The following is a 14,911-nucleotide window of genomic DNA, read 5'->3' on the forward strand; positions in this document are numbered from 1 at the left end:
CCGCCATACGGATATTATTGCACGATCATTTCATGTGGATGATCTGGTACTTAGAGATGATACACTAGCAGACGCTCAGCAGCTTTACTACGATGCCAAAAGCTTCATCAACGAAGCGAAGATGGAACTGAAGCAGTGACGTAGCCACGGGGGGGGGGGGGGGCTAATGGGGGTTCGAGGCCCCTACCTGCCACGGACTGATCCACGCACATCGTGCAAATCTGAGGAGAAAATAATATATGGGGGGACCAGTGTAACGATCGCGAAAGTTCTTGCACGTCATGGCTTGTATCTAAGCAGGACTTCTGAATGCTTTTCAAAGCATATGAGAGTGTATTGGCATCAAATGGAAGGCCGGCCACAGGGGCAGGCTTCCTGCAGCATCTCAAATAGACTCGACGCATGCGAAGCCAGCGCTGTATCCACCGGGCCAGCCAGCCACATATGAGCTTCTGAAACCATTTCCAATCTCGTGACACCTCCTCATTGGTCATGCATGACAGCTTACATGTAATCGTATTGTGAACGTCCGCATTTCGCGGTATGCACAAGTTGAGGTGTGTTGTCGTACCCAGGATCAGAGGAGGGGGAATAATTTTTGTATCGAGCGCTCCCTACCTTGGAAGTCTGGCTACGGCACTGAACTAAAGTTCTTATTGGAGAAGAAAGCCAAGGGTCGCAGGAGGCCGTCCATGCACTGATGAAGGGCTACCCCGACAGCATTGTTAGACACGTCAGCCACCAGGGAGAAGGGTACGTCAAGACGGGGGTGAGCGAAAAGCGCTGCGACAGCAATGGACTGATTGACCTAAAGAAATGCGTGGAAGTGGCGCCCTCTGACCAAACCAAGGCAGTTGACGAAGCGCTTCGATTCTTCAGCAAATCTTCCAGAGGTCTTAGGAGCACAGCACAGTTTGCCACGAAGCGGCGGTAGAGGATGACCAGGTCAAGAAAGCAGCGAAGCTGATTTACGGCCTGAAGCAGGGGGAAATCATCAATGGCCTTCACCTTGGACGGTAAAGGGGATAAGCGTTCAGCGCTGATGCGATGGCCGAGGAAGTCTAGGGAAAGGGCGCGAACCTCGTACTTCTCGAGGTTGATAATGATGTCATGTTCCACTAGACGAGCGAAAAATGCGTGGGGGTTGTCGGCGTGTTGTTCCGCGGAGGAGCTGGTGATCAAGACATCGCCAACGTAGGCCAAAACGAACGGAGGCAGCGCTGTAGAGAATCAATGAATCACGGGAACCAGTATGTCGGAGCGAACAGAAAAGCAGAACCGAAAACCGAAAAATACCGCTATTTTGGTGCGGACCGGAACGGAATCGTAACCGTATATATATATATATATATATTATTTATGTATTTTGCTCAGGAGGGAAACCGGAATTTAACAGTTTTACTTCCAAGAAAGAATTGCCGATTTGGACTACGAATAGGCGTGTGGAACCTACGTCGAGTGTACTGAGGTCATGTCAGGGGTACTTTACGAGATTTACGGTTACGGTGGAATGCATGTCGGTATAATATGACCCTTAGGCTCCCTTTGTAAGGTTTTCTCGTTCACGCACATAAACTTCGAGGTACATGTGACAGTTTGTGCCTCTCTATCAATGTGCCCTAGTGTTAATTTCCTAGTGCCTTAATTTCATACACCCAAACTATTCTCAACTAAACAACGACCCAAGCGCGATGCGTAAAGGCTTCTCTATCCGTACTGTTGCGCAACGCTTGCCTTGTCTGAGAGCAGCGACGATGAATACTGTGGGAAGGAAACAGTTTTGGCAAGGACAGGCTGTTTATTGTATGAATTAGGTGAAATTATTGCTTAAACGTGAAATAGCTTGCAACTAGGACAGTCTCTCAATCTGCTATCTCGCTTTTGCTGGAAATCTTGTCATTAATGAGAATTCGCATTAATTCTTCCCTTCGCCGTCTCATTAATTAGTTTAAACTAATTGAACTCTAATGAATGAATCAGAAGATGTTCGCATGGCAGTAGAACTCAACCTCGAAAAACAACATCAATGTTGCTCTCGTAGCCTTTTTATAAATATTCCGTAAAGGCTGAAGAACATACCCTGCATATTGGAGTATACAAAGTGCATTTATAGCTTCCTTTGTCTGTATTTGCATCAGGTGTCTGTATACTGTCGTTGCATTGCATGATTCCTCTGCAGTGTGTCATCACTGGACCCTGGCGTGACAGGAACAAACCCAGGGGGCTGTACCAAACCGACATGTAGCCCATGGACCGACAGTTGGTACAAGATGGACCATCACATGACAGGCGGAAGACGTGGAATATGCCTAATTATTAATAACATTGTGAGATTTTCTTATTTGTTTGTACCGCGTCCATATCGGCATGTAGTAATAGCATACAGTGGGGAAGAATTGGACACACGGCGCGAAGGGCGACGCAGAGCGTGCCCAAGTTGCACAATGTACTGAAAGTCGAGTGCAATAGGGGTGGACGGGTAGGTGGAAGACATTGAACAGACTCGTGAGACTCAAGAACATTGATAAGACACACACCCTCCACCCCTATTGCACCCGACTTTCAGTACATGGTGCTGCTAGGGTGGTGTCTCCAGTTTTATGAGTTCATCGTGCTAAGTGTCCCCACGAGTGTACGCTCTCCTTGCGTGTTCATTGGCTCCATGGCTAATAACGCAGCATGTGGAAGACGAGACATCGAGGAAGTTTGACTTTTCGTTTGCTACCCGGAATGATCTAAGGATGATACGAACGAGGTGCTGGTCACGTCAGGGAAAGGCAGGTGATGACTCACTGTCATCTTCAGCCATAGATTCAACGTAGCATAAACACAGACAGATCTGGCCGAGGAACTCCATGCGGAAAAAAGAAAAAGAGGAAAACAGAGTTTGGGCTTAACAACAGAAAGACGGACGACACAGAAGGACGCCGTAGCTAGGACGGTTCTACTTCAGGAGTACAGAAAACGTTATGAAGATGTTATACATACTTTTACATGTAGTGCAAACAATTAAGCCTCCGTATGCAATAAGGGGATAAGTCGAAAAATCCCAAACCGGGGAAACTGCGAGTGAATATTTGGTAAATTAATTGCGGATAAGTTTCCATGAATAACGCAACTACAATATGTGTAACAGATATGCATGTGCCTACTATACATGCATATCCCAATCGCATCATTTCTGTGTGTGCGATTTAGCAGAAATTGAATAAAATCCAGGAGCATGACATATCCCCTTTTTCAATATAACAATGCACGCGCAGGGTTTTCGTGCAGGAAAAGCAGTTTTCACGAGTCGGACTTTCATGGTGACGGCAGGATGGCCGATGCTACCTTTGTGCAGTGTAGCAGCGTAGATCGTGATTATCGTGCTGCTAAACGAGCACAATCTTGAAAATAATGTTCTGCATGGCCAGCAAAATATGGCTTATTAGCACAAGGCGCACGTTCTTTTCCGATTACAACGCTCAGCATCGCTGCTGACGCGGTCATGTGAGGTAGGAAGAACATGTTTTTCGAGTGGAAGTCGAAGTTCAATTCCGCATCGTAGCAAAATTTAAGCTACGCCATTTGTATGCATGTGTAGAAAATGGGCCTTATCTGGCTGTCCATCCCATTGACACACCTGCATTTTCCGTTTCTTACCTTCCTGTAGCGAGTAAATAAATTCCAATATGGTCCTAAATTTTATTTAGCAGGTACATACTGGTATGTAGATGTCATTGCAAAAAAAAAACACTAGAGAGAGAGAGTAGAAGTAGCTGCGTTTTGGAACTTGGTGACGCCCGAGTTTGGGGTCTGCTGCACTAACACTACACTAAACACTAAAACTAAAAAACTAAAGAAAACACTAAAAAGGGGATAATTCGACTTCGCGAAAAGTCAGCGCCATCTATTTTAAGGCGAGCCAACTACGCCCTGGCAGCGCGCGTCCGCCATATTTTGGCCAAGGATGGAAGCGTTGCCCGCGTGCGGACAGTACGGCTCTGTTTGAACCGCGCGTCTGGGGTGATCTTTTGTCGTCCGCCTCCAGGGACTTGGTCTGCTTTCTCATCGAAGCATCGCTCTTTTCATGAGTTGTTCGTCCATCTGCATTTGTAATATCAGTCTGTTGTTGCGTGCCCTTCTGCAGCCAGCGTGGCATGAGAGACGCCGAAGGAAAAAAGTCGTGTGCACAAACTGTTTGGCGGTTAAAGTTCACATGATACATGGCTTTCCAAATAATTATCGTCAGAGGCGTTCTGTTGCCATTCTAAATGGGCGAACTAGCATAGAACATTGATAGTAGGAAGCATCTGCGAAAGCATGCAACACAGTAAGGTCCCACATTCAAACTACACGACTGGTCTTGAAATGTGCATAAGAACACAATGCAGCATGTAAAAATATGGTGTACCGTATCTGAAAGTCGACAAAGCAACTTGGATGGAAGCTGAATTCGTATATGACACGTATAGCGGATTCGAAAAGGAGAAATTCGATGCGCTGAAGGAATGACACGTTCATAGCCAATATTAAAAAAAAAAAAAGAACATAAAAAGTAAAAGACGAAAAAACATCTCACACACACAGACGGGTAGAAATCCAGCGAACCGGTAGAGATGTAGGAAGGGAGTTGCCTCAGGATAGAAGCCGCCGATATTTCGAACAGAGACTGTTCTTCTTCTGGGCACCGTCCTCATCATTGGCATGGTATTTATAGGGTTAGGTGTGACGTGTTTAAAGGTTCATGCGAATTGTGGGTCAACAGCCCGGAGGGAAGAAAGGGTCCGTACGGGCTTCTACGGCCGGAGTGAATGGCTGCTTTGTTAGAGTGTGGAGGGGATTATGTGAACGTAGTCATCTAGGCTACAGACCGGTCACAGAAAAATGGAAGGTTCACGAACACGTGGACGAAACGGGACAACAGGCAAGAATTGGCAAGCATAGCGAAAGATAAGGAGGTTAGTGGTTACGTGGGGAAAATTCCAGAACGAGCAAAGATTTTTTTTTTTTTTTTTGCTCTTTGAAGAACAGTCTCTGTTCGAAATATCGGCGGCTTCTATCCTGAGGCAACTCCCTTCCTATATCTCTCACACACAACTTAGTCCTTTTTCTCCCAACCTTCACTTCTTTGTCATCCCCCAGGCAGTCACCAAAAAGAGAACAAAACATTTCTAACATCCTCCCCCGCAATGGGTGCTCCCATTGTTTTAACTGACCTCTAAAGGAAATAGGTGCTGAACTGCACGCCTAACTGTTGCTCCTTGAGGGCGCTGAATCAAGCACGGCCGCACACGTCCGTCCCTTCCGGGAAACGTCTTCACTACACGACATATTTTCCATAGACTTCGTGGTGCTTTACCTTCTTTTAGTAGGACCCATCACAGCAAAAGGATTGTCCTTTGTCACCCTGCCCTTCGGAAGTGGCGCAGGGGGTTCCTCTGCTGGCTTCGCTCGGCATCTTCGACGTGTCATACACTGATGAAGCACGTTTTTTTTACAACTTGTCTCTCTTTAATAATCCAATAGCATTTCCGCAGATGGACCAGTGTGTCGCGCACACCTGAGCGTTTATGTTCCTGTAGGATTAGTTTCTTCGTGAAGTCATGTATTTTTGGCAATATAATTGGTTGTTTTTGGGCTGTATTTCCGTCGCTCTCTTGCAGTCATCCACGTAGGCGTAGGATGCCGTTACTGTCCATGTAGGGAGCTAAATTATATAGGGGCGATGCCTCGCTTACTTTTCCGGCATGTCTTGAGATGATGTCAGCCTCTTTTGGGAAGCTATCACGCTGAACTTGTCGAATCCAGTAATTGTCCGCCTCATTCAGTTCTGTTGTAGTGAGGTGTCCCCGTCACTTTGCTTCCGTACTTCTGCAGTTCACTGCAAATCGCTTGATCCATGCTGTTAGCCGAAGTACTGTTACCAGAATGTTGAAGTCCCTGATGTGGAACATCTGTGGTGCAACTGCCTCAGCTGCCGCGAGACACTGTAATACTCCTTTCATCTCTCCCTCGACTGCATCTGTGGAAGGTTCTGGAGCTCTCTGTTCGAGTACTGACCACGTTTCATCGCTAGAAGATAACCATTTGGGCCCTCGCCACGAGAATTCGTCGATGATCAGTCGTTCCGGTTGCACTCCACGCGTTGTAAGATCTGCGGGGTTCTCATGTCCAGGGCAGAAGTGCCATCTTGAAGGGTCACAAAGAGTCTGAATTTCTGTCACTCGGTTCTCCACGAAAGGTTTCCAACGACTGGCACTTCCTTTTATCCAATGGAGAACAATACTGGAATTGCTCCAGAAACACGTGACCTCCTCTTCCAGGTGAAGCGCCCGAACCACGTACGTTGTCAATCGTGCCCCCAATAGCGCACCTAGGAGCTCTAATCGCGGTAGTGTAACGCGCTTCAAAGGGGCGATCCTCGATTTGGCCGCCACCATCTCCACGGCAATGTTGCTTTCGGTACGAAGGTGTACGACGGTTCCGTAAGCACGAATGCTTGCATCACAGAAGCAGTGTACGAACAACACTGATGTCGATTCTTCGGGCATCAGAGCTCTCGGTACGCTTATTTTGAGTATGCCTAGCACCGCATTGATCCACCGTGACCATTCAACAGCAATTTCATCCGGCAATGGATCATCGCACCTGACGCCTTGCTCCCATGCCAGCTGGAAAATGATCTTTGCCTTGATAGTGAACGAAGCAAGAAAGCCGAATGGATCAAATATCCTCGCAATTGCTTGCAGCAATGACCGTTTTGTATCTCTCATCAGTAGCAAAAATGCCCGAAGAGACTCCGTAGAAACCTGGAGAGTATCTTCCTTCGTGTCCCAACAGAGTCCAAGAGCTTTAACCTATTGTTACTGGTTGGCCGCACGAAGCGGGTCTTCCTTGCTATCTTCCTGCAGAGATGATGAATTCGTTGTCCACTTTCTTAAGTTAATCCCAGCCGCCGTTAGTATTTCGTTTGTCTCGCTGAAGGGACGTTCGGCTTCAGGTGGTGTAGCCACACTCGTCACAAGGTCGTTCACATAGAAGCTTTCACCGAGTACCTGTGTTAGAGAAGGGTAACATGCGGACATCCTTTCAAAATGGAGACAAAGCGTCGCTGCCATAAGAAAGGGGCTCGATGCTGCTCCGAAAGGGACTCTGGTCATCCTCCAAACTTCGATTCCTGGCAGTGGTTCGTTGCGTTTGGGCCGCGTGTCATACCACAGGAATCAGAGGGCGTCACGGTCAGTTTCGTCCAAACAAATTTGAAGAAATGCTTTCTCGATGTCAGCAGCGAGTCCTATACTGCTCTTCCGAAATCTGATAAGCATAGCCAGCAACTCAGGGTTCAAATTTGGCCCCTTGTGAGTACGTCGTTAAGTGAAGGAAACCCGCTTGCGTTTGAAGACCCATCAAAGACGATCCTTATCTTCGTGCTCTGTCTCTCTTCAACAGAAAAAGTAGGGCCGGTTGGTAGAACTCAGAACAGAAGATTTCTTAGCGACAATAAATAGGGACACTCGGTTAGAACAGAAAAGGAAAGACGAGGTCGCAACTTTCAACCACTTTACTAGAATGAGACCAAAAAATACAAGCCTATCTTTCAAACCCTCCCCCTCTTCTTCCAAACCTGAGCGCCGCATACCGCTTCAACCGCCAAACAAAGACGATACCGCCAATCATGAAAGATAACACCCTTCAGAACACCCGTCCGGAGTTGATAAGGTGTTGCTGTTTCTCTGTCAAGGTCGCCGTCGCAGCACTGACGCATTTATCTTTAAGTTGCATTATCGTCTTTGTCTCTAACACATGCCGCACATGAACGTCTTTAGATCTGTATAAGACTTTTGTCTGGCCGTACTGGGGTTGGCACCGGCAATAAATGACGTGGCCTGCAAGCCGAGATTGCTCTTCATCTTTCTTGTCCACCTTGTTTCGATGCTCTCGGATCCGGTCATTCAAACACCTAGAGGTTTCTCCTACATACTGTCGACCGCATGACGTTGGTATGGAGTACACTACACGACGTCGTGTGGAAGGCAGTTATGAAGGAACTGTTGTTCAGTCGGAACAGGCATGCCCCGGGAGGGGGAAGGCCCAATAGTTCCCCTTATGTGGCGGAGGGGGTTGCCTTGCATAAGAATACCCTAGACGTTCTGGCCCGGGGACCAAAGTATAGTCCACGGAGCAAGGTTTCATCAGAAGAGATGGTGGCGTTCACTAGGAAGATAGCTCTAAAATGCCCGCCAAACGCCCAAGTAGCAGTGTCGGACCAGTGCATTGATGCAGTGACGACTTTACGAGATCAAGGTGCAATTCGATCGAGCCTGAATTTATCGTCAGTGAAAAGGGATCTGAAAACAAATGGTTGTTGTCTACTTCAGGCGGACAAGGAGGGAAGATTTGTGGTTCTTCCACAAGGGGAGTTTCAACAGAAGGCGCTGCAGGCCCTTAATAAGAATTTCATGGCCTTGTCTGAAGAAGACATCAGGGGGTTCAGGAGGTTGGCCATCGCAGCTCTAGAGGATGCCGGCATGCCGGGCACCGTTAACCAAGTAAAGAAGTGTATGAAGACCCATCTTGACGTCTTCTTCACAGCGAAAACTCACAAGCAAGGGTTACCTTTCCGTCCGATTGTGTCTGAGCGAGGGTCCTGGCAGTCCTACGTCTCCAGTGTTCTACGCAAGGGCCTCAACATCGTTGAAGTCAATGACCCTTACTACCTGTCGCGGTCGGAAGAGGTCACCGCGTTTCTGGGTTCTTTAAGGGAGGAGAAGTATGACTTTCGATCCTTTGACGTCGAAGACATGTTTTTCAACTTGGACACTGGACTTCTTCTCAGGCTGGTGGAGGAGGAGCTGGACAGGGTAAACCCGGTCACGTTTTCCACTGAAACCGGGATGTCCTCGCGGAGTTTCGTGGAGCTACTACACATTTATTTATTGTCCACCACAGTTGAGTTCCAGAAGGGAATATACCGGCAAAAGAAGGGGGTGTGCATCGGGTCCAGGATAGCCCCGGCCCTAAGCAACATATACCTGGCGGCGTTCGATAGGCAACTTCAGGGAAGACTACAAAGGGCTGCACCCAACATGCTACGAATTTGTAGGTACGTGGACGATTACCTTCTGGTTTCGGTGGGGGAAGTGGACTGGGTCCCTGTGTTGCGGCTGTTCCAGACCAACGAGTACGGGTTAAAATTTACCCTGGAGGAACCCGCGAGGGACACGTTGCAGTTCTTGGACTTGAGGCTGATTAGAGAAGCCCGACACCTGTGCTGGATGTACGGTCAGAGGACGGAAAAACCGTTACTCCCCTTCAATTCGAACCACACGAAGATGGTGAAGATGGGCATCGTAAACAGCTTGGTGAGGGCATGCGTTGTCAAGAGTTGTCAACATCGAGTCGAGGCAAGCCTGAGGGAGCAGCTGCTAAGACTTTCGCGAGCAGGGTACCCGATCGATTTTACCAGAGGAGTGGTCAGGCGTCTTCTGAAGGGCTCAAGGGGCTCCGGTACAGGTCGGGAGGAGCGGCCCGAGAAGACGGTGGTGATCCCGTATGTGCATGGAGCAACGCACCGACTGGTAAAAGTGGCACAAAAACAAGGGATTAAGATTGTGCCCACTGTTAGGAGCAAACTGAGTTCATTGCCGGGATGGGGCGCGGCAGAGGATGCCAGACCGACTTGCAGGGTAAGACACAGGAACAGATTCGTGGAGTGTTGCGCGGGTGTAGTGTACTCCATACCAACGTCATGCGGTCGACAGTATGTAGGAGAAACCTCTAGGTGTTTGAATGACCGGATCCGAGAGCATCGAAACAAGGTGGACAAGAAAGATGAAGAGGGATCTCGGCTTGCAGGCCACGTCATTTATTGCCGGTGCCAACCCCAGTACGGCCAGACAAAAGTCTTATACAGATCTAAAGACGTTCATGTGCGGCATGTGTTAGAGACAAAGACGATAATGCAACTTAAAGATAAATGCGTCAGTGCTGCGACGGCGACCCTGACAGAGAAACAGCAACACCTTATCAACTCCGAACGGGTGTTCTGAAGGGTGTTATCTTTCATGATTGGCGGTATCGTCTTTGTTTGGCGGTTGAAGCGGTATGCGGCGCTCAGGTTTGGAAGAAGAGGGGGAGGGTTTGAAAGATAGGCTTGTATTTTTTGGTCTCATTCTAGTAAAGTGGTTGAAAGTTGCGACCTCGTCTGTCTCTCTTGCTTCAAGGCTGCACGGTACGGCATATAATAAGTGACGCCGTCACTTGACCTTGATAGGTCGACTTGCTCAGCGTGCCCCTCTCTCATGTACTGTCGGATCGCTTTGTCATAGTCGAACATGATCTGATCATTCTTTAGAAACTCCTTCGTTAACGAACGGAGTCTGTCCTTTGCAACGCTCTCGTTGGAAGGTAAGCTTGATCTGGAGGCCTTCCAGGGTAGCTTGACTTGATACCTCCCATTCACCTCTTTCACAGTTGATCTGAACTCCTGGAGAACTGCGTCATCGTCGACTGTGATGTCGCTATGTTGAATGCCGAGATGTTCTAGCTCCCAAAACTACTTCTTCTGCTTTGACAGATCGGAATCACGCATTTCTACTGTTACCCGCATCACTCCAACGTTTGAGCATATCGTTGCTGGGCTCGCATGTGAAGGTCCTAGGAATGTCCAACCGAATCTTGTGTTGACTGCTACAAGGCTCTCGCTGATGTGCCTCGTCTCTCCTGTAACGACCCTCCAGAAGAAGTCCCATCCTGTGAGTATTCCAATGCCATCTTCGCAATTGTCGTCGAAAGGGGAAACGTCAGCAACAAGCATTACGTTCAGTCGAAGACCGGAGACTAAGTCGCTATTCGGGCCTTCCATGACATCGTTGCAAACGTCTGACATCTCTAAGGCCTCGACGGGAACTTCATTTCTGTTGTACTAGCTACGATACCAGACTTGAACCCGGCGACATTTTGTTTGCGATGCTAAGTCAGTCCCGAACGTATGAAGTGTAAGCTGTTTCTCCCCTAGTAACTGACACTTGAGCTTCTCCGAAAGTGACCTCTTGATAAATGACCGTTGACTTCCACTGTCTAGAAGTACACGAACAAGTTGACACCTGGTCTCACTTTCTACCCAAACCCGTGCTGTCTGAAGAAGGACGGTACCGTTGGCTAAAGCAGGGCAGCGCGAACTTGTAGATGAAGCCAGTGTCGTACTGGCCACCGGAGATACTTGCTCTTGGATGCCCACTGGGTCACACATAACTGTGAGATGTCTACTTCCACATCTCAAGCACCTGAGTCGTGAAGCATTCCTACATTCTCTGGGTCGATGGTACTTTTTGCCGCAGCGGAAGCATCGTCTTTCGAATTTCAGCTTTTCTTTCTTTTCTTGAATAGACAGAGGTTTTGTACAGCCTTCAAGGTTGTGGTCGTTCGATCCGCAGAAAACACAAGTCGGTAGTTCTGCACTGACCATCAGAGCGAGTCCTGAAAAAGTATTCTTCGGATGTCGTTGCTTATCTCGTGGAGACCTGCGACCTTCAAAGCCTGACGGTCCAACATGCTGCAGCCTCTCGCAGCTCGCCACTTCGATTCTCAGGAATTCTACGTATGATTTGATGTCTTCATCGCCGTCAATGTGCTTCCTGTCATACTCGAGGTTGAGATCGTTCGGAATCGCTTTCCGTAGTGCGGACAGAAGTAACACACCGTAAGTGGTTTGTGGGACATTTAAAGCCTCCAGTGACCTGACTCCTGCCGTAACCTCGTCATGCAGTTCGCGAAGCTTTAATGCTTGTCCGGAGTCACCAACTTCAGGTAAATTCAGTAGTCGTGACCTATGCTCATCGATTATGAGGTTTCTTCGATTGAATCTCTCCTTCAGAAGCGTCAAAGCAGCATCGTAGTTTTCTGCGGTTATTGATAGTCCACTCACAGTTGTGACTGCCTTCTCTATCAGGTAGCTCTTCAATTACTTGAATTTATCAACATTCGAAATCGTGGGATTGCTTTTAGTAGTAGAATCAAATTCATCCTAAAAGCTTCCCCATTGTCTGAAACAACAACAACTTTATTTTCGACCTTGGAGAGTGGGGAGTTTCATCGCCACAGGCGATACTCTACCCCATTGCTGGATGGAATGGGGGGAGTAAAATAACGAGCCCCTTCACAATAACGATCGAAGTCCGATGGTGTCCAGAAATGTCAGAAAAGCTTTGAGCGCAGAGCGTTGCTGGGCTGGATTGGGCCAGGGACCAAGCAATTTCGATAGGGAGAAAGGGCGAGAGTCCAGCTGACGAAGAGACTCGGAGAGTGTGGTTCGGGAAGGTTCGTAGTGGGGGCAATGAAGAAGAATGTGCTCCAGATCCTCAAGAGCACCACAGTGGCAGCAGGTGGGAGAGTCAACTTGGCTCAAGCGGTAACGCCACTGAGCTGTAAAGGCCACATCGAGGCGCATTCGGTGGATTACTGCAGCATCTTGACGAGAGGTGTTTCGTGGCATGCGGAAAGCGAGCGTGGGAGCAACTCTGTTCAACATAGAGGGGGGAAGAATATCGGTTGTCCGTTGGCGGGAAGCCAGGGGTGTCACTAGGCGGCGCAGAATTGAACGGCGGTCCCCTCTCAGCAGAACAATACGGGTCCGTTTCCGATACGAGAGTGCTGCTTCTGCGGCGCTGTCGGCCTGCTCGTTCCCCACGACACCACAATGGGCTGGAACCCACTGGAGAACTAGCCTGTGGCCTGCGGCGTAGATAGTGTGGTAAGCCATTAACACGTCTGTGACTAGGGGTGCGGATGGGCCTCGTATGCCGGAATTTTCAATTGCTTGAAGTGCAGATCTGGAGTCTGTAAAGACTGCCCATTCCCGGGGTGGAAAATCAGCGATGTGTTGTAGAAAGAAAAGGATGGAATAGAGTTCCGCAGCTGTGGAGGAGGTTGGATGTGAAAGGCGTCTTCCGTGCACGACGCCTTCGGATGGAATGACGAAGGCTGAGGCGGACTTGTTGTTTCGGGATGCGCCATCAGTATATGCTGCCGTAAACGTAGAAAACTTCTCGTCTACCAGAGCATGAAAATGGGCTCGGAGGACTTGAGGGGGGACCTGATCTCTTCTTTCCAGAAGGTTTGGGAGGCGTACAAAAGTGGGCGGTACCGGTAGAGACCAGGGGGCTTCCGGCGGTATAGTGTCCTTAGTTATGAAGCCAGTGAGAGTCTGGCGTGTCTTCTGCGCTACTCGATAGAAGATGAGATCACCACTGAACTTTGGAATCTCCAGTTTCGGGAGCTTCACTGAGGTTCCTCGTCTACTCTCCGTTAAGTCTTCTGCACCCCCGTTGCCCCTTCCGCCTTGTCTTACTGCAGACGTGCGAGACGGCCCTTCGTTACCTCCTGCGTTTAGTCTTTGTGTAGCTCGTGATCTTGTGATGCACATCCGATCCTGATAGGTATGCGAACCTGCCAGCTCATCAAACGCAGCGTCATCCAAAGTCAATTCTTCAATTGAGCTATTTAGCTGCTCTATTGCATCTTCCTTAACTGCTAGCAAGTCAAGTTTCTCTTGAAGCTCACCTCTGCAGTCCGACGAAACAGGTCTTTGCACCAGTTGCTGTATCTCATCCATGAGCTTCTTAGTTGCCGTTCGAATTGTTACGCGTTTCCGTTTCAGTCGGTCCATCTCTGGATATCTCTCCTTCACTCCCAGACTTTCTCGTTGACGTTAACCCTTCCCGGGTTTCGGCACCAAACTTATTAGCAGAGTCGAAAAGGAGAAACTCGATGCGGGGATAGAACGACACGTTCATAGCCGTTTATTTAAAAAAACACAAAAAGGAAAAGTCGGAAAACGTATCTCACACACACAACGTTGTCCTTTTTCTCCCAGCCTTCACTTCTTTGTCATCCCCCAGGCAGTCACCAAAAAGAGAAGAAAACATTTCTAACAACAAGCATACTGTTCTCGCTAGCGCGGCCAGACGTGCCAGATGAACTCATATGTTCACAAAAAGGGTCCACACGTCTTAGGGAAAACCCATCTCGTATGTTCGTCAAGTCTCTCGACCACTGACTTCTCGTTCCCCATCGCGCGCTCGCTTAACATACACGGCACCACACATACGGCGTGCCCAAGATATGGCCGAATGTCGTCTGCTAGAAGGTGGCCAGACTGACTTTTGAGAAGGCTCTATACCTCCTCGAGGCTATATTTTGTTAGGCGTGGATTCCATAGCCTGAATTTGCGCAGCAGCAATTTGTACAGCAACGGCAGCGGATCATCAGGGCTGCAGCGACACTTACGATTTGATGAGGTTGCGCCACAGCAGTGGGGCAGCCGCGCAGCAGAAGTACCCCTGCTCCAGTACCCCAATTTTTTCGGGTACTCTTTTCCCCTGCTGCTCTGCAGCCTTGGCAGCCGGCCTTACGAGTCGATCACGATAATGTTTCGTGTTGTTTTCGTACAATAATGTTTTGAATTAGCAACCATCACAACCCTTCTATACCCGATGTATACCTTTGTTTTGATAAATATACCACCCCTCCCACCACCCCGCCGGTGTATACCATGCGTAAGGAATAGATCGTCCAGACTACCTCTCACGGTAGAGGAGGCTGCTTATACCTTCAGCGTTTTTATACCCTTACTTGCGCAACGTATTCGGTAGCGTCATTTTTGTTTTCATGTTCAGGTGGTATCAAATAAGTTAAACAGTTATTTTATTAAGAGACACAGGCACTGGTACATGTATGAAGCGAAGTGCCTCAGGACGAAAGACATATCGAACAGAGAGTGTTCTTCTAGTTGTACAGTCTATGTTCGAAATATCGGTGGCTCTCGTCCTGAGGCAATTGCCTCCAAAATTCGTTACCGGTTCACTGGATTTTGTGCCCGTCTAGGGACACCGATAGAGTAGAGAGTTTTAGCAAATCGGATTTTTCA

General features: G+C 48.5%; 2 protein-coding genes across 2 annotated transcripts; one reads left to right on the plus strand and one right to left on the minus strand.

The window, feature by feature from the left end:
* Positions 1 to 5,837: 5,837 nt before the first annotated feature.
* On the minus strand, positions 5,838 to 6,758 carry LOC135395863 (uncharacterized). The gene has a single exon (XM_064626953.1). The coding sequence runs from the start codon at positions 6,756 to 6,758 to the stop codon at positions 5,838 to 5,840; it is 921 nt and encodes a 306-aa protein (XP_064483023.1).
* Positions 6,759 to 7,976: 1,218 nt separating this feature from the next.
* Positions 7,977 to 10,034, plus strand: LOC135395869 (uncharacterized). The gene has a single exon (XM_064626958.1). It carries the CDS (start codon positions 7,977 to 7,979, stop codon positions 10,032 to 10,034), a length of 2,058 nt encoding a protein of 685 aa, XP_064483028.1.
* The last annotated feature ends 4,877 nt before the right edge of the window (positions 10,035 to 14,911 follow it).

This window comes from Ornithodoros turicata, chromosome 1 (genome assembly GCF_037126465.1).
Source record: "Ornithodoros turicata isolate Travis chromosome 1, ASM3712646v1, whole genome shotgun sequence".
Taxonomy (NCBI): Eukaryota; Metazoa; Arthropoda; class Arachnida; order Ixodida; family Argasidae; genus Ornithodoros; species Ornithodoros turicata.